The sequence below is a fragment of the Eptesicus fuscus genome, chromosome 23, assembly GCF_027574615.1.
Source record: "Eptesicus fuscus isolate TK198812 chromosome 23, DD_ASM_mEF_20220401, whole genome shotgun sequence".
NCBI classification, from domain to species: Eukaryota; Metazoa; Chordata; class Mammalia; order Chiroptera; family Vespertilionidae; genus Eptesicus; species Eptesicus fuscus.
The window spans coordinates 5439240-5464599 of record NC_072495.1 but is presented as its reverse complement, the minus strand read 5'-3'; the positions used below and the strand labels follow the sequence as shown (position 1 = coordinate 5464599).

Below are 25360 nucleotides of genomic sequence, written 5' to 3'. Positions count from 1 at the left end.
CTCTCATCTTGAAAAGAAATGTTTTCTTCAGCAACAAAGGCGGCAGATGAGAGATTTCTCTCCTTTTGCAACACGTTTTATATTACCCTGGCCTCCATAGCGCACCTAGTAAGAAAGCCAAAGGATAAGATGTTGCATTTCTTTTAAAATTATTTAAAATATATTAAATTTTCCAAAGGCAGATTATGTTTGAAGGAGGTGTCCTGATTAGATAACTACATCACTGGAGGACAGTACTTTTAAGGAGCTATATTTGTGTAGGGGTAGAGCTGAAACTGGCTCACAAGTCCAATGAGGAGAAGCAGCAAAGTCAGACCTCGTACATGAGAATATCGGCTGAAGTGATGACAACAATGCTTTACACAATTAAGGAGACATCTTCACAACTGTTCGACTTCAGTACTATGGTTTTTAGATATCAAGAAAAACACAGTTGTACCTTAACATCTGTTGAGAAAATACAAATAAATATGCTAACGAAAGGCAAACAACCAACAGCTCAGCCATCGGAACAGTCATGCAGTTTAGGAGTAAATCCTTGTGTAACCTGGCATATAAATTTGTCATCTGCACATGCACACCATTGTTTAAAAAAAGAAAAAGCCAATTATAGTGTATTAGTCAGGAGCACAGCCTCTGAGTCACCTGTAATTTAGTTAATACCTCATACCAGAGCCTGCTCCATGAAAACTTTGTCCCGCTGCTCAGAGAGAAGCTAGAGGAAGGAGAGACTTGCCAACATCAACTCTGACACAGGAGGGGAGAAGCTGAGACAAGGCCGCTCTGCTGCACCTGAAGCAGCCTGGGTGAGGCAGGAGCCACGCTTCCCAGCACAGGGAGTTGAAACCCCTGGGCCACTAGAGGCTCGCGAGGCCTAGAACTCTTCTTACCAAAACGTCATTATCTGCACTCTGAATCAAAACTACCAGAAAGAATTCAAGACTTGTTTCTCAGTGGGCTGAAGATTTCAGATAAGGCTCTGTGGCCACGGAAGTGGAGTCCCCTCCTCTCTGACTGACGGTCACATGTCATGGGGAGAAGATCCACTGGAATCTGGTTTTGCTACATTCTGTTCACAATCACAAGGAGAAACTATGTCCATCCAAGACCAGGTGTTTGGCCCATTATCCCAGCTACTCCCTCGCCGGGGAGATGTATCTGCCACAGAGAAAACGCGAGACCCTGTGGCGTTGCTTACAAAGTCCTGTATGTGAGGAACTCTTTCATTTTCTTGGGGATTGGCAGTGCCAGCACTTGGTAGGTGGTGAGGAAGCTCCGGAGGGCTTTCCGGCATAAGTGCTTCAGTGATGACAGGACTCGAGGAGCTGTCCAGAACTGGACGTGACCATCCCTTGTCCTGAAACAAAACAGAAACCAATGCATTCAGCCAGACCTTGGAAATACTTGTTTCCACTGTGACGGATACTAACGTTTCTACTCTGACTTGCACTAGCAGGAGCCTCCGGAGAGTGAAATGGAACCCTGGCTCCTGAAATGGATGTAAAAGCTGTGGTGCTGAATAATTAAGGCTGCTAAGAGGATTATAAGAACTCCAGACACCTCTGACACCCAAGTGCTATCTCTGCCAGCACAGCCCTTGCTCAGTCATACTGTGAGTTCAACAGAAGGACGGACGCCACCTCCTGAATTACAGATGGTCCCTGAAAGGTGGTCTCTGCAGAAAGGGTTTCCATGTAAATTCTGCATCATTGTAATGTATGCGTCCTTGCGGGCTTGGCCCATACGTTGTCATGAATTGTAACTCTAATTACACTGAGATTAAATATTAAGAATAAACGATAACCTATATTGGCAGAACAGGATATTAGAGTTTTATGTAATCTTGAATTTCCTTAGAGCCTTCCTCACAGGCAGGAAAATTCTAAATGCTTTCTTTCCTTAAAAAGCTACATGGTATACTCAGCAGAAACCGCTGCCCATCTGGTCAGCAGTTAGATACATACCCTGTGGCAATAACTCCACCATGTGGAAAAAATGTGCAGCAAAGACCATTGGTCATAGGAGCAAATGCAATTGGAGTTTTCAGTTCCAGGGCCCAGATCCTGAGAAGTCTGGATGAGAAAGAAAAGCATGTTTGCACATTAGCAAACCGGGGCCAGACCCCTCGGGGAACCTACAATGACGTGAGCACCTGCTCCGAGGCCACATAAAGAGAGCCCCCGTTACCTGTCATCCGCCACAGTGGCCAGGTACAAGCCTTCTGGAGAGAAGCACACAGACCTCAGGGAGCTAATGTGGACATCACTGTCATCCATGGGGGGTTCGAGCTGGGTGTGGCTGAGGAGAAAGAAACAGGACAGTAAGGGGTGATGGCCACCCCTCACCCTTCACCTTCATCCCCAGCAGGAGGCCAAACTACCTGGCTATGAAAAGGCTCAGGACGCATCTTGTACCCCATATGGAAAACCTTGGGACTTGCAGACTAGAAAAGAAGACTGGAGAGAAGTGCATTTACTAAGGCTCCAAGTGGCTTGCAGAGGGGGCTGAAGGGTTGCTAACACTCCCTGTGCCAGTTTCCTTATGCAAAGTAGGTCAGCCCTCACTTGAATGCCACGGTACACACTGAAAGTCTTTTTTAGGCTAAGATACATGATAATTATAGGCCTACCTATTATTCGCTTTATAAAACAACAGAGATAAAGGAAAAAAATAGACCAAATTTGTGAGAACATGAAAATTCATTATGGAAATAGCAGTTTCGATAAAAGGATCGTTCTGAACTTGTTACTACAGTTATTAGTAAATGGAAAAAAAGAGTCACTTTGAGGTTTCTTAATGCTGAATCCAAAGTATAGTCTCACTTAGCAGGAGAGTTGAAGGCACTTGGGTCTAATTTCAGAACTTAATTGACAAGAAAGCACTACTGTATACCAGCCTTAGAATAAGCACTGAATCCGTGTCTTTTACCCGGGATGCCCCGACTCTAAAAGGGACATGTCTCATCCAACACAGGTTTCTCATCAGTCACCCCACAAGGAAGCCGTAAGCAGGGATTCGGGTCCTTACTGGAGCGACCTCAGCCTCTCGCCAGTGTAAGGGTCCCACATGATCACGTTGGTGTCGTAAGAAGCCGTGACAAGCAAGGCAGAGTCAGGGGAGAAGTCACAAGAGACGACACTGCTTTGGTGGCCCTCTAGCTTCCGGATTAACGTGTAGGACCGCATGCTCCAGAGGAAGACCTGTGGGAAGCGACAGGGGCCTGGTCAGGGGCGGAAACACAGTATCAGAACGTGAGCAGTGCCCACGTCAGGCCTCATGGCCAGAGGAAGCCACGTTCTCCACCCGCCTTTCTACAGCTCTTCCCAAATGCATCACGTAGGCTTAAATAAAGTAATAGTTCCGCTTTCTCAAGGTGCCTGGCCAAAGGACATGCTCAAGGAGTGAACCTTAAGGAAGAGCAAACGCGGCCAACCTCAGGGAGCCTGCCGGCCAACGGGTCAGCAGAAGCATCCGAGTTCTGCTCCTGAGCGGTTTGCAAACGTGCAGCACGTGTGGAGGAAGACCTCAGCCCCGTGCTAGCTTGTCCCTTCATTTAATACCAAGAACGGGGCCAGAGGGAACTCCAGGCCTACCAACTCCTGCATGTGCCGTGCCATTTTACACCCCTCTGTGCTCACAGGACTGTGGAAATCGGCCCCCACCACGGCACATCGGACACAGCTCATCACTTTAAACCTTCCTGAGAGTCATGATAAATAGGACTTTATTTTCTTTCCTTTAAGAAAACTCGCACTTTCACATAGTTCCAAACCTCAAATGAATGATTAACCACCTGGGCTGCACCAAATAATTGAATTCTTAACTTTCCCACGTCAACCACAGCAAACAGCTCCATGCAAAACTGTTCCCAAAGTATTCTTGGGTTTCCAATACTTCTCTAAAAATAACAGGCAGGATGACAGGGCAAAGTTCAATAAGTAGCTGTACATTTTATAATCTGAAGTGATAATCCTAATTAGGTCGCTATAAACTAGATGGTTCAAAGGAAATCTAGACCCATACATGGGTTGCAACTTTTAAAATCGTAGACTCTCTAAGGGGAAAAGAAACTTAAAAAGCACCCCTTCCCCATTTGTAAAGACAAACAGGCCTCCAATGAAGGTAGCAATCTACGTAAACTTAACTTCCTCTTTTGGCTCATGTCGAAGTGCAAATCAAAAGGGAGGTATGCAGGAGGCAGGGTTTGAGATATATGCCTTACTTACCTTCTCACACACAAGGTGGCTACAAACCTCCAGGTCTTGCTGAACTAACGCAACAGAGGAAATGGCACCCGATGTGTGAAACTTACCGACTTTTCTCCAGCTGCAGAGCAAAGCATGCTGCAGTCCGGGGAGATGGAGCAGCAGTACACCCACTGCAGATGGCCCGACAACACCTGAATCTGCTTACCTGGCAGACAGAGGGCAGACAGTGAGCGGTCTCAAACCACGAAGCAGGAAGACTGAGGAACGTCGTGATGGGCCACCCTCCCAGCTCTGTATCAACTGAGTGCCACCGCCCACTTTTTAATGCATAGAAAGAAATAGGACAAAACCTGTCATTTAAATACCTGAAATCTATTCATATCATATTCTAACACCCAAAGGAAATCACTCCCCACTGTTACACCAAACTCCACGGGATCATCAGGATAATCGGTGTAGACAGATCAGGTTCGATAGATCCCTCTGATAGCAAAGGACATTCTTTTCCAGTCCCCCCACCACCTCAGTTATACTTGGAAGCATCCTTCCAAATCTGAGAGAGTGGATCTTCACTTCTCTCTGTAATGGTTTCCCCTCGTCACAAGGTTCCCACTCCCTCCCCTCCCCCCACCAGGTGTCTGGAATAGCAATGGTGGTTACTAGGGCCACGTGCTCTGGAGTGAGGTGAACATGGGCCTGCACCCTGGCTCCACGGTGCACTTGGCACACAATCCTGAACCACTCACGTCCTCTCTCCAGGTTTCAGTTTTTGAAAACAAAATGCCCACCCATAGGGAAATGAGTGAATAAAGAGTGTCACAGGTAGATCCACCCTGTTAATTCCTATTAAATTAAGAATCTAGATTTCCCATGAAGTATTAATGAAAAAACAAGATTCAGAAAAAAATATGAAGACTAGGATTCCATTCTTGTGAAACATCATAACTCCAAAACCCATAAATGTAAGAGTGTGATTGTCCGAATAGGATCATACAAGTGTAAGCAAAACATGGAAAGAAATATGGAAGACTCTCAGCATGGGTTACACAAGATTACGGGGGGATTATGGAGGAATTCAATAGAAGGGAGAATTAGAAAGATGGCAAGGCTGGCATGGGTGGGAATCAAGCTAAAATAAAAAGAAAAAACTTTAAAAAAAATTTTTGTTTTGTTAATCCTCACCTGAGGATATTTTTTCCATTGCTTTTCAGAGAGAGTGGAAGGGAGAGAGGATGGGGGGAAGAGAGAAACATTGGTGTGAGAGAGTCATGTGGACTGGTTGCCTCCCACACGTGCCCCGACCCCCAATCAGGGCCAGGGAGCAAACCCACAACCCAAGTATGTGACCTTGACCAGGAATCAAACCTAAGACCCTCCAGTACTTGGGCCGACGCTCTAACCACTGAAAACCCCAGCCAGGGCAGGGGAAAAAAAATGTATGTATGTGTGTGTATGTGTGTGTGTGTGTATATTATTTTTTTAAGAATATATATGGTTGACAGAGAAACATCGATCAGACCATTAAACCTCAGAGGGAAGGTAGGGGAGGGTAGGGGTAAGGGGGAGAGATCAACCAAAGGACTTGTATGCATGCATATAAGCCTAACCAATGGATACAGACAACAGGGGGGTGAGGGAGGGGGGTAACAGGGGAATAAGGACACATATGTAACACCATAATCAATAAAGAAATTTTAAAAACACATACACACACACACAAAAAGAATATATATGGTCATTTATAAATGTACTAGAGGCCTGGTGCATGAAATTCGTGCACGGAGGGGGGGGGGCATGTCCCTCAGCCCAGCCTGCACCCTCTCCAATCTGGGACCCCCTCGAGGGATGTCCGACTGCCCGTTTAGGCCCAATCCCAGATCGGGCCTAAACGGGCAGTCGGACATTCCTCTCACAATCCAGGACTGCTGGCTCCCAACTGATCACCTGCCTGCCTTCCTGATTGCCCCTAACCACTTCTGCCTGCCAGCCTGATCACCCCCTAACCACTCCGCTGCCAGCCTGATTGATGCCTAACTGCTCCCCAGCCAGCCTGTGTGCCCCCAACTTCCCTCCTCTGCTGGCCTGGTCACCCCTAACTGCCCTCCCCTGCAGAGTTGATCGCCTCCAACTGCCCTCCCTTGCAGACCTGGTGCCTCCCAACTGCCCTCCCCTGCTGGCCATCTTGTGGTGGCCATCTTGTGTCCACATGGGGGCAGGATCTTTGACCACATGGGGGCAACCATATTGTGTGTTGCAGTGATGGTCAATCTGCATATTAGTCTTTTATTAGATAGGATAGAGGCCTTGTGCATGGGTGGGAGCTGACTGGTTTGCCCTGAAGGGTGGGGGTTCCCTTGGGGCATGGGGCGGCCTGAGTGAGGGGCCTGTGGTGGTTTGCAGGCCGGCCACGCCCCCTGGTGACCCAAGAGGAGGCCCTGGTATCTGGAATTTATTGACCTTCTACAATTAAAACTTTGTAGCCTGGAGCAAAGCCAAGCCTGCTGCTCGCTCCCCGGCCAGCAGCGATTTCTGTTGGGGTTAATTCACCTTCTGTAATTGAAACTTTGTAGCCTTGAGTGGAGGCTTAGGCCAGCAACAGAATGGCTTCTTTTGTAACTGCGGAAACCCAAGCCTCCCTCCCGCTCTCAGTGGCTGTAGCCATCTTGGTTGGGTTTATTTGCGTATTTGCTCCTGATTGGCTGGTGGGTGTGGCTTAGGCATAGCGAAGGTGCAGTCAATTTGCATATTACTCTATTATTAGGTAGGATGGGTGTGTGTGGATAAATATAAATTTTTAAAAGTCAGTCTTGGTTTCTCAGCTATCAAACAAGAATAGTACACCTGCCCTGAGGTCGTTGTGAGTGTTGAATAAATTAAGGCACATCATGTAGGGCAGGGCCCAATACCTGGGAACACTGCATTATTCCCCTCTTCTTTGAAAAGCCCTAATAATTGGTCTAGTCCATTCTGCCCACTCTGTGTCACCTGCAGCTTCCCAACCACCAAGTGATTTTCAAAGCCACTTCAAGAACCTTCCTTCAATGGTGACAAGCTGCCTCTGGACACACACTAGACGGCACTGCCTTTGAATAACCCTCCCGGTCAGCAGGCCTGGCTAGGATTTTATGACTACGAGTCCCACGGGAACGGGAAGGAACTGTACAGAGTTCTCTTAGCGACTAGGGGCCCTCAGGTGAGGAAACTACAAGCACCTCCTCCTCAGCTGTTTGGACAAATGATCGGGCTCGTTTCTCAGAGGGAAGCAGACAGGGCCCCTCTCACGGTTTGGGGAACAGCCATGGCTCAGGCAGGAGTGCGATGCCTTTGCATTATCAGGGATGAGTGTGTCTCTTCATGAACTGCCGCATCACCAGTTCCTCTCTCCACCTCCCTCCAGCCTCGGCGTGCCCTCCAGGTGGGGGAGAAATGACCTGTTAACCAATTCCCCTTCCCTCGGTCACTCCAGTTTGAGGTTCAACACCAGAGATGTGTGGAACTCTTTGCTGGGCTGCTCCTCTATCTAATTCTGTTCAAGGCAGAACTGCATAAAAGCTGACCCCCGCGAGCCTGAGAGAATTCTTCTAGACCTGGATTCTACTTCACAAGAAACTTTATTTCTAACAGGAAGTGCCCAAGGAGGATGACTTCCTCTAGATCAGCAGTTCTCAACTGGGGAGACTGTGCCCTCCACGGGACACGGGCAATGTCTGGACACATTTTGGTTTGTCCCGACTGTAGAACCCATCTACAGGGTAGGATGCACAGCCCATAACAAAGACTTATGCAGCCCAAAATGTCAGTGATGCCATGGTGAGAAAGGCATTCTCCATCACCTTTTCAATAAAGGTGCTATCGATAGTGGCAAAAACTGGTTCTACTGGTTTTAAAAAAAAAACTCAGTTTTTTCCTTACAGTGTATAAATACGTATTCAATCAATAGACAGATATACAGAATTTAAATCTTCAAGGGATGAAGGGAGAGTGATCAAGAAAAAAATGTCTGAAAAGGCTCCTAAAGAAACAATAGAAAAAAAAGATGGAGAAACGCTACCTGGGTAAAAATGACACAGGGAAAGTAGGGAAAGGGGCCAATATAGTATTTTAGGAGTTCCCCGGGAGTCCCATCCCCTCCATACCATGTTTATTCAGGTCCCAGATGCGCAGAGTCTTGTCCCGAGACGCAGAGACCAAAATCAAACTGCCACTGGGTGTGAAGCTCAGATCTCTCACAACATCCTGGTGGCCGGAAAGATTCAAAAGCAGGAGCCCTAGCGGGGCAGCAGGAGCACTCAGTCAGGGGGGAGATGGCACCTGGCCTGCCCTCACAGCTGCACCCTCAGCCAGCTGGGGGCTGGGGCCCTTCAAGCCCCGCCCTTTCCCCCCCCTTCCCCCCCCCTCCCCCCCACCGCCGCCCCGATGAGGACATGCACACGAGCCTCCAGGACCTTGTGCCAGCCAGAAACGACCTACCTGTCTGCACCTCCCAAATCTTGATCTGCCCGTCGTTGAGTCCCGTAGCGAGGATCAGGCAGGAGACATCTGGCCCCGGGGGGTGGTGGCGTGCCCAGAGCTTCCTGCTGGGTGGAGAAGGCCACGGGCTGAAGGCCAAGCCCCAGACAATCTGCCCACAGTCCAGAGTCTTCTCCTTCGGGCTGCCTCGCCCCTTCGTATCATTTTTGCTGCTTCGGCTTTTGGCTTCAAACCCTTTCGGGATGCTGGGGAAGTAGAGAGTTCTTAATGAGTATGCAACTCCCAGGTCAACCCACTTTTCATCCTGGGGATCTAAGACCTGAAAGCCACAGGAACAAACTGGGCCTCGGTGAATTCTGGTGTGACTTTCCTTTTTAGAATCCGTGTAACAGAGGCTTCCCTGGCCTGGGCTCATCCCCTCTGGGACAGCCCTGCCCTGGGGGACCTGCCTGGGGGATACAGTCCCCCCTGCATGGGGGACCTGCCTGGGGGATCCAGTCCTCTGGGGTTTTGGTGTGAAAGGAAAGCGCACTCAGCTTTTCCCACGGGAAAGAAGGCACACTGCGGGTGTGGCGCTAGGACAGCACGGAGAGCCTCACCATCCATCTGCAGCTCTCCCGCCTGAGGAGGCTCCCAGCTCCAGCTCAGAACACTCCCAAGAAGCAGGGAAATATGCCCTTTCTTGCCCACACGTTGCTTGGTACACACTGATTCTGCCTTCACTCGCTATGTTCCAACCAATTACTAAGCCTCTATCATCCACTTCCTGCCAGCAGGATAGTCAACGGAGAGAAAGAACCCATGGAACTACTCAGGGGCACACTGAGCAACCTGACCCTCTTCCTTTAACATTCTCCTGTCACACTCAGTCCCTAACAACGGGGCCTTCCACCGATCTGCCTGGAGCCGGGATCTCAGAGGCCTGAGCGGTCAGACAGCCGGAGGTTCGCCCAGACGCCTGGCCTTTCCTGCCTGTGGTGCCCTGGATCAGGGCAAGCACGGCCTACTTTCCTGTGTGGCCCTGACCACACTCCGGGGTGAACCAAACTAAGGGGAATGGAGATGAAACGCTAGAACTGAGTTCCACGAGAAATCCTGTATCACAAATATGTAGCTGGACCTTTTTATGTTCTACATTTGTCCCCCAAAGTAAGGAAATCACATGTTGTGGTTGAAAGAGACTAAAAGATTTAACCAGCTGACAAAGCGCGGAGGAACTGAAGCAACGTAGCCTCCTGTGGCTCTAAAGCTCTATTCATCCAGGTCAGAGGCGGGCAAGCTCTGCCTAGGCCAGCAGCCTGTCTTTATAAATAAAGTTTTAATGGAATACCACCACGCCCATTTGCTCACCTGTTTTCTATGGGTGCTTTGATGCTGTAACGGCATGGCTGAGTGCCATTGACAGACATATGGCCTACAAAACCGAAAATACTTACTATCTGGACCTTTACAGAAAAAAATTGCTGACCCCTGGTCTAAATGGCCCAATATAGTCTGAGATGTTGTTATTCTGACAAAACATGTGGGTGTGATAATGAATATCTTTTTGATTGGGCCTGCCCAACCCACACATGGCCCCGCACACATCGCAGACCGGCCTGGCCCTGCACAAGAGCCTGAGTTTGCCATCCGGGGAAAAGGCATGTAAAAGGCAGACCATGGAAAAACTTCACAGGACAGCGTGACCCTCCAAAGTTATCCTAATTTCTGTATTTGAATTAAGGGATACTTTTATAGCTACTTTATTCCAAAGAAATTAAGGCACATTAATATGTTAAATCATTTTAATATCACACATTTAATTTCTCTAGAAAGATACTAAAATCTCCACCTTAGGGGTAGAGTTGACTTTCCTGTGGTCCCCAAATCAGGGGCAGATCTGGAATCAGAACATAAATAAGTCTTGGGTATCCTAGCCTACTGCTCAACAGATCCCCTGGACTTCTGAGTTTGTCAATGAATCAAGGGATGAGTTACATGGGAGGTGGGGAGGTGCAGCTTGAAAAGGGATAACTAAGCACAAGGTAGATTCATTGGGAGAACTTAACTTCACTGAAATTAAAGTTTCTAAAAATTGTATTTCTCAAAGTATTACAACTATTTGGTTAGTATCAATTACTTGCTCCATATCAAAAGCACATATGACATTTTAAAATGTGTAACAATCCTGGGCCCGCCCAGAGTGGCTCAGTGGTTGAGCTTGACCTAAGAACCAGATCAAGGTTCAATTCCCCTCAGAGCACATGCCTGGGTTGCGGGCTCGATCCCAGTAGGGGGCGTGCAGGAGGCAGCCTATCAATGATTCTCTCTCATCATTGATGTTCCTATATCTCTCTCCCCCTCCTCCCTTTCTCTCTGAAATCAATAAAAATAACTTTTTAAAAAGGTGTAACAATCCTAAGAAGATCATAAATGCCCCAGATTCCTCCCTTTTTAAAGGACTTAAAAAATTATTTTGATTTATAAAAATAGAGAAATGTGGGAAAAATTTGGAAGTGAGGCAATTAATAGTTAATATAGGAAGACTATATTTACCTACAGTACTGTATATATTTAAGTACAAGAATGACTTTTAGGGAAAAAAGCAGATATTTTACTGATTTTAGAGAAGGGAGAGAGAGAGAGAAAGAGAGAGAGAGAGAGAGAGAGAGAGAGAGAGAGAGAGAGAGAGAGAAGAGAGAAAGAGAAACATGGATTGGTTGCACCCGACCAGGGACCGAACCTGCAATCTAGGTATGTGCCCTGACCAGGATCAACCCACAACCGTTTTGGTGTACAGAATGATGCTCCAACCAACTGAGCCCACCTGGCCAGGGCCATTTTATGCTTTTTAAAAACTTTTTCAGACTATAGACTTATATCAGACTTAATTCTGGATATGAAGTTTAGTCCCCTGTACTTAAAGTGAGTAGATCAATAAACAATGAATGGCCCTATCCAGTTTGGCTCAGTGGGTAGAGCGTTGGCCTGTGGACTGAAGGGTCCCAGGTTCGATTCTGGTCAAGGGCATATGCCCAGGTTGCGGGCTCCCTTCCCCAGTAGAGGGCATGCAGGAGGCAGCCGATCAATGATTCTCTCTCATCATTGATGTTTCAATCTCTCTCTCCCTCTCCCTTCCTCTCTCTGAAATCAATAAAAATATATCTTACAACAGCAATGAATGACCTTGGCATTATCATTAAACTGACTATAGAAGGAACCAAAATTCACGACTAAAAAAACAAAACAAAAACAAACCACACACGGAAAACTACAAGACATTGAAAAAAGAGATAGAGGAAGATATACGCAAGTGGAAGAATATACCATGTTCATGGATTCGTAGAATCAACATCATTAAAATGTCTACCCAAGACAATCTACAGATTCAATGCAATCCCTATTAAAATACCAACAGCATATTTCACAGAGTTAGAACAAATATTCCAAAAATTTATATGTAATCAAAAAAGACCCTGAATAGCTGCAGCAATCTTAAGAAAGAAAAACAAAGTTGGAGGAATCACAATACCAGATTTCAAGTTATACTACAAAGCTACCTAACTCAAAACAGCCTGGTACTGGCATAAGAACAGGTATATAGACCAATGGAACAGAACAGAGAACCCAGCAATTGACCCAAGTCATTATGCTCAATTAATATTTGACAAAAGGAGTCAAGATAGTCTCTTCAATAAATGGTATTGGGAAGATTGGACAGATACATGCAAAAAAATGAAATTAGACCACCAACTTACACCATACACCAAAATAAACTTAAACTGGGTAAAAGACTTAAATGTAAGATGTGAAACCATAAAAATCCTAGAAGAAACCATAAGCAGCAAAATCTCAGACATCTCTTGTAGCAATATGTTTACAGATACATCTCCTAGGACAATGGAAATTAAGGAGAAAATAAACAAATGGGACTACATCAAAATAAAGAGCCTCTGCACAACAAAAGAAACCATCAATAAAATAACAAGAGTGCCCACCCCATGGGAGAACATATTTGGGTTAACCTCCAAAATCCACAGGGAACTCATACAACTTAACAAAAAGAAGATAAACAACCCAATTAAAAAATGGACTAAGGACCTAAATAGACACTTCTCCAAAGTGGACATACAGAAGGCCAAGAGACATATGAAAACATGCTCAAAGTCACTGATCATCTGAGGGATGCAAATCAAAACGACAATGCGGTACCATCTCACACCTGTCAGAATGGCTATCATCAACAAATCCACAAAGGACAAGGGTTGGCAAGGATGGGGAGAAAAGGGAACCCTCGTGCACTGCTGGTGGGAATGCAGACTGGTGCAGCCACGGTGGAGAACAGTATGGAGTTTCCTCAAAAAATAAAAAATGGAGCTCCCATTTGACCCAGTGATCCCACTTCTAGGAATATATCCCATTTGACCCAGTAATCCCACTTCTAGGACTATATCCCAAGAAACTAGAAACACCAATCAGAAAGGATATATGCACCCCTATGTTCATAGCAGCACAATTCACCATCGCTAAGATTTGGAAACAGCCTAGGTGCCCATCAGCAGATGAGTGGATTAAAAACTGTAGTACATCTACACAATGGAATACTACGCTGCTGTAAAAAAGAAAGAATTCTTACCATTTGCAACAGCATGGACGGACCTAGAAAGCATTATACTAAGTGAAATAAGCCAGTTGGAGAAAGGTAAGTAAGTGTCACATGATGTCACTCATATGCGGAATCTAATGAACAACATAAACTGATGAACAAAATAGACCCAGAGACATAGAAACATCAAACAGACTCAAACCTCAGAGGGAAGGCACAGGAGGGTGGAGGGGAGAAGAGATAAACCAATGAACTCATATGCGTATGTGCATAACCCACAGCCACAGACAATAGGGTGGTAAAGGCTTGGGGGAGAGGCGGGTGGGAGGGCAATGGGGGAAAAAAGGGACATATGTAATACTTTCAACAATAAAGATTTACTTAAAAAAATACACACAATCTTTGACAGCTGCTAAAATATATAAAAACTAGGGGCCCAGTGCACGAATTCGTGCACCTTGAACAGAACTGTGGGCCACGAGGCTGTGGTGGGCACAGGGGCGGGTCTCGGCCCATCCTCTGTGCCCCCACCTGGCCCCTCCTGCAGTGGCCCCAGTCCCCTGTCTGCTTGCAACCCTGCTACCACAGCCGCTGCTCCCATGCACTGACGGTGTGGAGCGATTGGGGCTGGCGCCGTCAGTGGGTGCAAGTGGCAGCTGCTTGCCTCGATAGCACCTCAGGAGCAGAGGGAGGTGGAGAAGCCCTGAGGGGCGATTGGGGCCGGCAGCAGCTGCTCGCACCCGCTGATGGCACGGAGCGATCAGGACCGCATTGGGCGCCGGCAGTGGGTGCGAGCAGCGGCTCTGGCGCTGGCAGCAGGTGCAAGCGCCAGGCAGGACCGCAGTGCGCGGGAGCAAAGAATTTTCAGTAACCACCAAAGGCTTGCCCCGATGACAGCGATCGGCGCCCTGCCTTGGTCTGGTGCCCCTGCTCACCTGCTCCACCATCCCACCGCGGCTGACACCCACCACGTTTCCTCTGCCACCTGCTGCCGACGCCCACCATGTTCTGCGTGTGCCCCCTTGTGGTCAGCGCACGTCATACCGACAGGTTGTTTGGTTGTTCCACCGTTCAGTCTATTTACATATTAGGATTTTTTATATACAGATGCCACAATGTCCTTAACCATTCTCTCATCACCCAATTTGTAGCTATTTCTGATTTTTAACTACTGCATAATTAATTTCATGATGAAAATCAGTGCATGTAAATAGAAGTAAATGTCACTAGAAGGACATTTTTAAGGTTTTTGATGCCTATTGTCAAATAGACTTCCTTCCAGAAAGTGCACAAATTTATCCCCTTGACCCCAACAGTGTACAGAGTACCCATCTCAACAAACTCTCATCAGCTTTACCTATTATCAAGGCAACAAATTTCAAACTAAACTTCTAAAAAACTTAAATCTAATAGACAATTTATAAGAAATGCCTAAAGCAAAACAAATGAAACCCTCAAGGGCACAGGCCGTGTTTGATTTACTTAGGATTCTCGCCCCTAGCTCAGTTTTAGGCAAAGAAGATTTGCAACAAATGTTGGCTGAATACATAAATGCAGACAGAGTTACCCTGGAACAAATGAAAAAATGCAAATGCTGGGCCAACTGACTGGGGGCTCACAGCTTTCAGACACTGGGACCTGTCCAGCCCAAAGACAGAAGAGTATCCGAAACTAAACGTGGTAGATAATGAAAAGATAATACCCTATTTTAAAATGGGCAGAGGATCTGAAGAGACAGTTCTCCAAAGCAGATACACAAAGGGCCAATAAGCACGTGAAAAGGTGCTCAACATCAGTACCATCAAGGAAATGCAAATCAGAACCACAAGAAGATGCCATTTCATACCAACCAGGATGGCTATGCTATAATCAAAAAGACTGGCAATAACAAGTGTTGGGAGGGTGTGAAAAATTTTTTAAACTCACACACTGCTGGTGGGATTGTAAAATGGTATAGCCACTTTGAAAAAGCCTGATAGTTCCTCAGTTAAACACAGAAAACATATAAAATCATATTGAGACAGGCCAGTAAGGCAGGACAAATGGAATAGGGAAACTGAGGCAGTTAGCTGAACAAACTAGCAAAGCAATTTACAGTAGATACAGAAGGTCACCTTCCTAGAAATAACATCTAGGCCTCAGTTGCATTTCAGCTCCAGACCAAGGAAAGCAGCAAAACCAGGTGGGCGCCACCAGGACCAGCCACGATGACTGACAACCCCCAGCCCTAACACGGACCAGTCAGTCAAGACCGGGAACCTGGATGGGCACACCTAGGAGACTGATGAATATCCTGTAGAGACCCGCCCCTGAGACCTTCCCGCCTTTGAGAAAGAGATAAAGTCTCAAGACCAAGGACCCAGGGCGCGCTCTTGGCCTAGGGCTGTGGTCGCCAACCGGTGGTCCGTGGAGCAGCCCCTGCCATTCCCTTCCCCTTCTTCCTCCTCTTCTTCCCCCCACGAGCATGCATCTCCAAACCCCAAAGGACCCACAAGACTTGCACCAGTGGCAGCTCCGTCGTCAGAGGCTAGTCCCCTAAACCTGTTCCCCAGGCGCCCTCCGCTGACTCCCCAGGGCGCTGAGGCAGCCCCCCTAGGCTCCCGTTGCTTCTTCAGTGCCGAGTCCTTTCCTGTTTCACGACCCCAGCTTTAATACACGTTCCCTCAGTCACCCGGGCTCGTGTTGTGAAATGTTTCCTGCGCCAAGAACCGCCAAGGGCCAGGTCCCCTTTCTGGTAACAATACGTCCACACGAAGACTTGTACAGCAATGTTCATAGCAGCACTCTTTGTAACAGTCAAAGGTGAAAACAACCCGAATGTCCACCAACTGATAGATGTATAAACGTGGTTATCTCCACACAATGGAATATTATTTGGCAATGACAGGAAATAAAGTACTGATACATGCATCATCATAAATAACTGAAAACATTATGTTGTGAACGAAGCCGGTCAAAAACGTCTACATATTATCTGATTGATATGAAATGTTCAGAATAGGCAAACCTATAATGACACGAAGTAGATTAGTGGCTTCTCAGGGCTGGCGAGTAGAGGGGTTTGGAGGGTGCCAGCTTAGGGATGTGGGGTTTCTTTTATGAGTAATGAAAATGTTCTAAGATTAATCATGGTGCTAGATACACTCTATTTTTTTTTTCTTTTTTTTTTTTTACAGAGAGGAAGAGAGAGGGATAGAGAGTTAGAAACATCGATGAGAGAGAAACATCGATCAGCTGCCTCCTGCACACTCCCCACTGGGGATGTGCCCGCAACCAAGGTACATGCCCTTGACCGGAATCGAACCCGGGACCTTTGAGTCCGCAGGCCGACGCTCTATCCACTGAGCCAAACCGGTTTTGGCTAGATACACTCTAAATGGGCAAATTGTATGGTGGGTAAATTATATCTCAATAAATCTGTTTTAAAAAACTTGGGGCTACCATAATCTCGATGGAATTAGTTTCCCCACGGCCTGCATGTGGGGCTCTGGAGTCTCCGATGAGGGACCCCTGAGCTGTCCCGCGTGCTCCCTCCTGTTCTTGGGCAGGAAGACCCACGAGTAGGCAGTAGTTTGAATAAGCGCTCAGGTTCCTCGGCACTTGGGCTGCCAGAGTACTTACAACTGCTCCTCCAGCGGCCAGGGGATCAGCTTGACAATGCAGTGTCCTTGAGACCAAGCAAACCAGGAGCCATCTGGGGAGAAGGCGACACTCCAGGTTTCACAGCTCGACTTCCAATCGAACTGCTGGGGGCGCCCGGGCTTGAGTTCGGCCAGCAGCAGCGGTTCCTCTGGGACAGGAGACAGCATGCTTCAAACCAGCACTCTCACTTCCCTCCTCACCTCCCTGACTCAGACGCTGAGAGCCACTGTCTCACCATGGCACGGGGTAGGGTTCTGGGAGGGAACTGTCCCTTAAGTGACCTGGGGCAGTAACAGTAGCCAAAGGCCACATTCCACGGTGGTTACTTATCTCTGGCACTCCCCTCTGCTGGTTAACCATGACTCAGTAACCTTTGGAAGGGTAAGCCCAGTGACCAGAGGCCTCCTTTTCCTATGAAGCCTAAAGAGGAAGAAAGGAGAGGGCCAGATCAGGACTAGACCAGGCAAGGCTGTGCTAGATGGTGCAGATCAGGAGGCTTTCAAATGTATTTAAATTCTCCTCAAAAGAACCCGCTCCTGGGAGAAAAGGGTTATCTGAAACTCACTCCCCCCTCTCCCCTCCCTCCCCACCCCCCTCCATTATCAAGACTAAAATACAAAGTTCAGCACTTGCCCTGCTTCCTCTTGCTTAGACCAGAGTCCTGCCCGGAGGAGCTCATGCTCATTCACAGCTAGACTCCTTTTCCGCTTTTGAGAATCCCACCTAGATTAGCACCTGGGAAGCATACCCCGATCTCACACGATCAGAGCAGAAATAAGCCCCTCTGCTTATTTCTTCTCTCCTGTAGTAGCCAATTGCCCTCCCCCTCCCCCGCAGAATGTAAGCATCTTTGTTCGAAAACAGCGAGTCGAGTTCATCCTTGTGTCTGCCGGGCCTGGCACAGCACCTTGTGAGGAGTTAGGTGCTGGAAAGGTGTGTCTTCGTCCTGGTCACCTCTCCTCCACTGGAAGGCTGTCCGTGGCTGGGGAGGCTCGTAAGTTAAAGGCCCTCGGAACTGACTTTCTGACCACGATGATGTGTAATGGTGAGACATGCTAATATATTAACTGGCTTCCCTCCTGCATGAGGTCACTTCCTGATGTGTATGTTCCACTTTAACAGTTCCGAGACTTTGACCCTTTTATAGCTGTTACCAGATAGAAACTAATTTAAGCACCCATAGTTCATATATTCTAGGATACATCTTTATGTCTTCTCACATTGTGACCTCCATGAAATCAGGGTATGTCTTACAAGTATGGTTACACAGGCAGTATCTTTTTTCTCAGTGATACATAGGCCAATATGATCCATATCTTGGATCCAATGAAACAGGTGGTAAGGGTGCATATATAAGTGCACCATATAATCATATCAAAGCTTTGGTGGCTTTGCTATTTAAGGAAGTTTCCTTTATATTCATTCCCTGAGGTTCTATATGTAAATCTAGGTTTTAAAATATTAAGTCTAAACTGGTGTTTGTACAGGCCCCGGTAATTCCTCCTAGAAATTTGTGTTCGTGCACGTGATCCTTTCATTTGTATCATTATTTTTCTGTAGAAGCATATTCCTCTGGATGTGAGTGTTTACATGACAAGAATATTTTACTATATATTTTAAATCCGAAACAGATCTCTTAATGTTATGCAGCAATCCTGCAACAGCTCCTTCCAGGTATTTCCTTATGGTGACACAGCCCTAATCTGGTAATGCTTTCTACACGTAGCCCAATGGTTCTCAACGGGGGCGGGGGTAATTTTGCCCCCCGGGGACACGTGGCAATGTCTGGAGACACTTCTGTTGCCATAACTGGGGGTGGTGCTACTGCTATGTAATGGGTGGAGGCCATGGGTGCTGCTAAGCATCCTACAATGCAGAGGTCAGCCCCCACATGAAGAATTTTCTGGCCCAAAATGTCAGTAGTGCCGAGGCTGAGACCCCGTATGCACACAATGCCAAGTGACACGGACAATGACAAAGTTCACTATTCCGTCCGGACTATATTTACACAGGCTTCACTTCCCCCGCACGCACACTGGCCATCCTCTGGAATACCAGAGGCTCTACATAATGTGGAAAGCGGTCATCCTTGATTTTTCTCTTTTCTTCCCCTCCCAATCCAAATCCATTAGCAAGTTCTGTCAACTCTGTTTCCAGGAGACTTGGCAAACCTAACTTCCCTTCCTCTCCATGGCTACTATTCTAATCTATGCAACATCATCATCTCTCACTAAGCAGCCTTCCAACTGCTCTCCTAGCTCCCGCTCTGGCCCCTATCATCCATTCTCACCTTCCAAAGTAATCCGCTTCAATCACTCTTAGAATAAAATACAAACTCACCCTGCCCTCAAGAGTCCTGCACAAACTGGCCCTGCCTTGTCTCCCACCTGGGCTTATAGCTCTCTTCTTGCTCCTGGCTCTAGCATACCAACTAGCCTTCTCTCACACCTTCACGGTGCTCCATTAGTTCCAACCCCGGGGCCTTTGCACCAGCTATTCTCATCCCCAGGAATGCCTCAGTGGCTGGTGCCTTCTCTTCATTCAGGTCTCAGCTAAATGGTAGCTCCTTAGAGGGCCCTTCTCTGACCCCGGAAAACAATCTCCTTCACAACCTCTCACTTTTCTTTCTTTTTTTAGAATTCTATTATTATTATTATTATTATTATTATTATTATTATTATTTATTTCAGAGAGGAAGGGAGAGGGAAAGAGAGCTAGAAACATTGATGAGAGATTGATGAGAGAGAATCATTGATTGGCTCAAGCCTGCAACCCGGGCATGTGCCCTTGACTGGAATCGAACCTGGGACCCTTGTCCACAAGCCAATGCTCTATCCACTGAGCCAAACCGGCGAGGGCTTCTCACTTCTTTACAGCACAATCACTAATTTGATTATTAACTATCTTCCCCAACTAGGACATTAACTCCACAGGAGCAGGGACCTTGTATGTGTATCTCCAGTTCCTGGCAGAGTTCCTGGCAGAGAACAGGCAGGCAGTAAATATTTGTTGAATAAATATACATGATATACCTCCTTAAATATAAATAAAATGATGCCCCCTAAACTATTATGATGCCTGTGCCAAACATTTCACATGAAATGCTTCTTAAACATGAGCCATCCCCAGATTTCACACTCTATTTCTGTGATTTGAGGATTTAATTCTTGCTATTTTAGGCTCAGGAATCCAGGAGCTAAAAGAAGAACCCAGTGACTCCTGTCTCTTCTTCAATTCTAGAACGAAGGAAATTCTGAAGGGGGAGTCTGGGCCCCAACTACCATTGGCTGCTGGAAAAGAAAGCCGTACTTAGTGCTGGGCTTACAAACCCGAGCCAAGGGGATCCAGCTTCATCTGGGATTGCACCTGCCACGGCCCTTCTTGGTGAAAAAGATCAGGGTTTTCTAATCAAACACTGCGATGTGTGTGGACACAGGCTGAACGGAAAGGTATTTATGATGGGCCTTGTCTGTGAAAGGAGACTGCCTTAACACGGAGATGGAAGCTATGGCTCCAGGCAGCAGGCAGCAAGGCGATTTGCCGTGCCTCAGGATCATTACATCAGATGTTCCATCAGCCTGGGGAACGCTGCCTGGTGGGCCCCAGATCTCACCCTCAGGGTTGGGTGCTGATGTCGCCTTCTCAGAAGCCTTTCTGGCCTCACAATCTAAAGTGACCCAGTTAGGCCCGGCCGGTGTGGCTCAATGGTTGAGCATCAACCCATGAACCAGGAGGTCCCAGTTCGATTCCCGGTCAGGGCACATGCAGGCTCCAACCCAGTGTGGGGCATGCAGGAAGCAGCTGGTCTGTGATTCTCTCTCATCATGGATGTTTCTCTCTCTCTCTCTCTCCCTCTGCCTTCCTCTCTGAAATCAATAAAAATATATTTTAAAATAATAATAAATAAAGTGGCCCAGTTAGGCTGGCTGGTGTGGCTCAGTGGTTGAGTGTCGACCTATGGACCAGGAAATCTTGGTTCAATTCCTGGTCAGGGCACACGCCCGAGATTCGGGCTCCATCCCCAGTGTGGGGTTCGCAGGAAGCAGCCGATCAATGAGTCTCTCTCATCACTGATGTTTCTCTCTCTCTCTCAATCTCTCCCTCTGTCCCTTCCTCTCCAAAAATCAATAAAAATATATTTTTTAAAAAATAAACAAAGTGACCCAGTCACTTTCCTCTCACTCCATTAAATTTTCTTTATAACTATCGCTCATCTATCTTTTCTTGACTGCACTTGTCATCTTCATGTATTTATTGTCCATCTCTTCCCCACCCCAGCTCAAACATCTGTTCACTGCTGTTGGGCTGTGCTGTCCAATACAGTAACCACTAGCCACACGTGGCTATGGACCAATTAACAGGTGGCAAGTCCAACCCAAGATTATGTATATAATACACATCTTATCTTGAAGACTTAATACCAAAAACAAAAATCTAAAACATATTAGTAATCATGATTACACAGTGAAATGACGTTTTAGACATGTTGGACTGACAAAGATAGAGTTTTAAAATTAATTTCACCTGTTTCACTTTTTTATGCAGCTACTGGAACATTTTAAATTATATATGCGGCTCACGTTTCATTCTATTGGCCAGTGCTAGCACATAGCAGGTACTCCACAAATATTTGTTGAATGAATAAATGAACTCCAACCTCTGCTCTGAAGATACCCGCTCTTGTCCATTGTAACCCCATTACAATAGGCTTTATTCAGTTTAAAAGAATGTAAAACTCTCAGGCTTTTTTTTTTTTTTTTTAACAGTAGCTTGGCAGCTCTCAACAGCTCTGCCCACACCCCAAAACTCAGTGGTCAATCGTTAGGAAAAACCCAGAACTGGAAACAGATTCTTGCTAAAAAGAGAGGCCAGCTACAGATCACTTTCAGATTTAACTATTAAGGGGTCAATGGAAATGACAGCGGAAGCTATAAAAAGATTCCGTAAGATTCGGGCGAACAGTAAGGGCCATTTATAAAGGGAGTCCTGTGGGCAACAGGCACTGAAAGAAAGCCCTTATCTAGATGGGAAGGCAGCGAGAGTGGCCTCTACACCTTCCCCTGAATGCCTGACTCCAGCAAACAAAGAAATGTCATTTCCCAAATTAAAAAGTTACACCACCCCAGGGAATACCCTGGGGTTTCAGCCTCCCCACCCACAGCCCCTGCCCCGTCCCACAAGCCGGGGAAACGGGCGTCAACACTCGGAATCCGCCAGGGCAGGAGGAAGCGAACTTCACTGGGAGGAGGACACAATGAGGTTCTGGAACACAGGCTGAGCCCTAGGCCTCGACCCCTTAGAATGGTTGCTCCGGGAGCTGCCTTGAAGTATGGGGGTACACGAGAGAGTTGGGACTCCCACAATAAATCCCCGGCACACACCCAGTTTTCACACGGGTGGGTTTTCGGGGCAAGGTGGGTGGGAGGGAGAAGAGGGGCACGTCTGGGGGTTTGGCCTTTGCACAAGGACACCCTCCCCCCGGAGGTGACAAGTTCGTGGGGCGGCTCGGGTGCAGCCTACCCCCCGAGCCCACGCTGGCCTCCGGTGACAGCTGCCGGCAAGGACCTCACCCATCGGGCCCCCTAAACTCAACCCGCCACACACGCACCGGGGACCCGCACCCCGGCCCCACCCAGCCCTACGAATCCCTCTTCACTGGGAAAGGCTCGGAATGTAAACAGTACATGTTACACGTATGTTTTATGTGTGTTACACATTTTTTTATGTATTTACATTTACTTTTGTTTTTTTTAAATAAGGACCCCAGACCCCATTTTTACGAGTAGGCAAGTTTGGGAAGCTCCCAACCGCCCCCGGAGGCAGGTATTTTTCTATCCATTTTGTGAATGTGAAACTGACACTTGGGGGGCCAGGGGGTCCCCGACCGCACAGTTCCTAAGGAGCAGCGCGGCTCCCCCCAGACCTGCGCGCGCGGCACCCGGCACCCGGCAGCCACCCCCTCGGGTACCACCCGTGAGGGCTTGGCGCACCCCGCGTCCCACCCGGGACCCTACCATGCGGGTGGGGGTCCCCGCCGCGCGAGGCCCGTCCTCCCGGTCCAGCCGGCGGCGGGGGACGCGGTGGCGGCGCTGACAGCGAAAGTGAAACAAAGCTGGGCTCCGCGCGCCCCCCGCGCCCCGCGCCCCCGCTGCCCGCGCACGGCCCCGGCGGCGCCCCCGCGTCCCCTCCGCGGCCGAGCCCGCACCCGCCCCGAGCCCGGCCGGGCCCCGGGGCCCCACTCACCTCCGGCCTCCATGGAGGACGCGCGGCCGCGACAGGCGGCGCCTCAGCCCCCCGGGCCGCCGGCCCTCATTCCGCCGCCCCCCCCCCCGCCCCGGCCCCGGCCCCCGCCCCCACCCCCGCCCCCGCTCCTCCGGCCCCCGCTCCCGCCCCGGCCCCGCCGAGCCCGCCGCCGCCCGGAGCGGCCATCAGCTGCTTCCCGTCACGTGGCGGCGCGGGCGGGCGAGGCCGGGCCGGGAGGGGGCGGGGCCTGGTCGGGGGCAGGGGGCGGGGCCTGGACGGGGGGCGGGGCCGGGCCGGGCCGGGCCGGGGCGCGGGCGGGACAAATGGGGGGCTGAGGGGAACGCGGGGGGGCGGGTAGGATCAGGGCTGCGGGAAAACGGAGGGAAGTGGCGCTGCAGGAATGGGGGGTGGGGGAGAGAACGAGGGAAACGGGGGGCGGGGAGTGGGGCTGAGGGAAGACGGGAGGGGGCTCAGGTGGGCGCCAACGGGTGAAAATGAGGGGGGAGCGGAACATGGGGGGAGGGTAGAGCCCGAGGGGGTAAGGGACGGAGTCGAGGGGAACCGGGTGAGGGAGACCGAGCGCGAGGGCTGGGCAATCATACGGGGGGGGGGGGGGGCTGGGTAAGAAGATCTGGGTAGAAAAGTGGGGTGCGGCAGGGAGCAGGGCTGAGGGAGGGGATACTGAGGAGAAAACTAGGGGAGCTGGGGCTGGGGAATCCCGGGGGAGGGGGGGCGAGTAGAAAGGAAACGAATAAAAAAAGGATCCGAGGCCACGGGGGACCAGGGATTGGGGAGACAAAAGCGCGGCCTGAGGAGGGACGGGGGGCGGGGGGGTCCCCGCGGGGGACGGGGCTGCCGCTGAGGCTGGAGAATCGGGGAGCCCGCAGCGGCCGGGGAGCGAGGGGGCGGTCACTGCGCGGCTGGGGGCCCGGGGTCGGAGAAGGGGTGAGCCGGCTGTTGTCAAAAAAATGGGAACCAGACCCACCAGTGAACGTGTGTGCACCGCCCGGGGACACGGGCCCTGCGCGGTGAGGGCGGGGGGGCTGGAAGAGGTTAATGGGGGGACCTATGTAATACTTTCAGTGAAGATTTAAAAGTAAATAAAATGTTTTAAAAATGGGAACCAGGAAAAGAGCCCCGCGGCCCATGGAAGGACCAAGGGTAACGTGGGCGGTGCGGAGGGGCAGCTGGCCAGGGAGCCGGGGGCAGGGAAATGCGGGGCCAGCAACGGAGACGCTGCGGGAACGTGGGGGGCCCTCGGGGGCGAAAGGGGACGGGAAAGAGGCCCTGGGGACTGGGTGTGTGTGCGCCCCCATCAGGGACTGGGTGTGTGTGCGCCCCCAGAGGTCAATGGGGGCTCAGAAGTCACACACCAACAGGGAGGCCCGGGTGGGAAGTAGACACCCCGAGGGAGACGGGTTAAGGTAGGAAACGTGGGTTTGGTTAGAGAGGAAGTCCATTTAAAATGGGGCGGCTTTGCTAGAGCCAGGGAGCTTGGAGTGAAGTGAAGAAAAGGGGGGCGGGGTGGCCCAAGAGGGAAGGCCTGGAACAGGGTAAGGGAGCGGAATTGGGCAACCTCAGATGGGAGGGGGGTGAGACGTTGTGGGGACTGCCGCTGGCTGAGCCCAGGCGACAATCTCCAAAGCCATCAACAGCGAGGACCACGGGACCGGAAGGCTGATGTGAGCTGGGCTGTCAAGCGGTCCATCAGTTCTGTTTTCCATGGTGACTTCTAGCTCTTAGAAAGCCTGCCCTCTGAGCAGGGAGGCAGAGGTAGGGAGGGAAAAAAGGAAGAACAAACTTCTCCGGGAGATTTTAAAAAGGTGAGGGGAGATTTTAAAAAGGTGAGGGTGTCTCGGTAGGTTAAGAGGGTGGGTAGTACCGACAAGCCACGGAGAAGAATAAAATGGCAACGAGGACAATGTTGTTACCCACAGTGGGAAAGCTAGTAAAAAATTGGGGGAGGTAAACCCATTCCCCCATATCTTTCAGGTTACTAATCAAGTCTCAATCAAGTACACCAAAGCTTTTATTTAAAAATAACTTTATTCCATAATCTTTTTTTAAAAAATTCATTATAACCTCAGAATGAATTTCTCCCAACCCACCTCCCCACATCAAATATTAAAATGTAAAGAATGCAGAAGATCTGCCTATTTTTCTTTGCAGCAGATCCCGGCCAGCCCCATGGTGAGAAATACCGGTTGGCACT

General features: G+C 49.0%; 1 protein-coding gene across 2 annotated transcripts; it reads right to left on the bottom strand.

Annotated features, from left to right (window-relative positions):
* Positions 1-389: 389 nt before the first annotated feature.
* WSB2 (WD repeat and SOCS box containing 2) lies at positions 390-23238 on the bottom strand. 2 transcript variants are annotated; one of them, XM_054712336.1, is made up of 9 exons: positions 23149-23238; positions 16885-17053; positions 8679-8923; positions 8345-8476; positions 4313-4413; positions 3028-3200; positions 2188-2298; positions 1965-2072; positions 390-1357 (listed from the first exon to the last, which is right to left on the bottom strand). In XM_054712336.1, the coding sequence occupies exons 1-9, from the start codon at positions 23159-23161 to the stop codon at positions 1195-1197; spliced, it is 1215 nt and encodes a 404-aa protein (XP_054568311.1). In that variant the 5' UTR covers positions 23162-23238; the 3' UTR covers positions 390-1194. The 2 variants fall into 2 exon arrangements, with proteins under 2 accessions (XP_054568311.1, XP_008140981.3); XM_008142759.3 differs by lacking the exon at positions 23149-23238 and having other exon boundaries at positions 16885-17087.
* Between the last annotated feature and the right edge of the window lie 2122 nt (positions 23239-25360).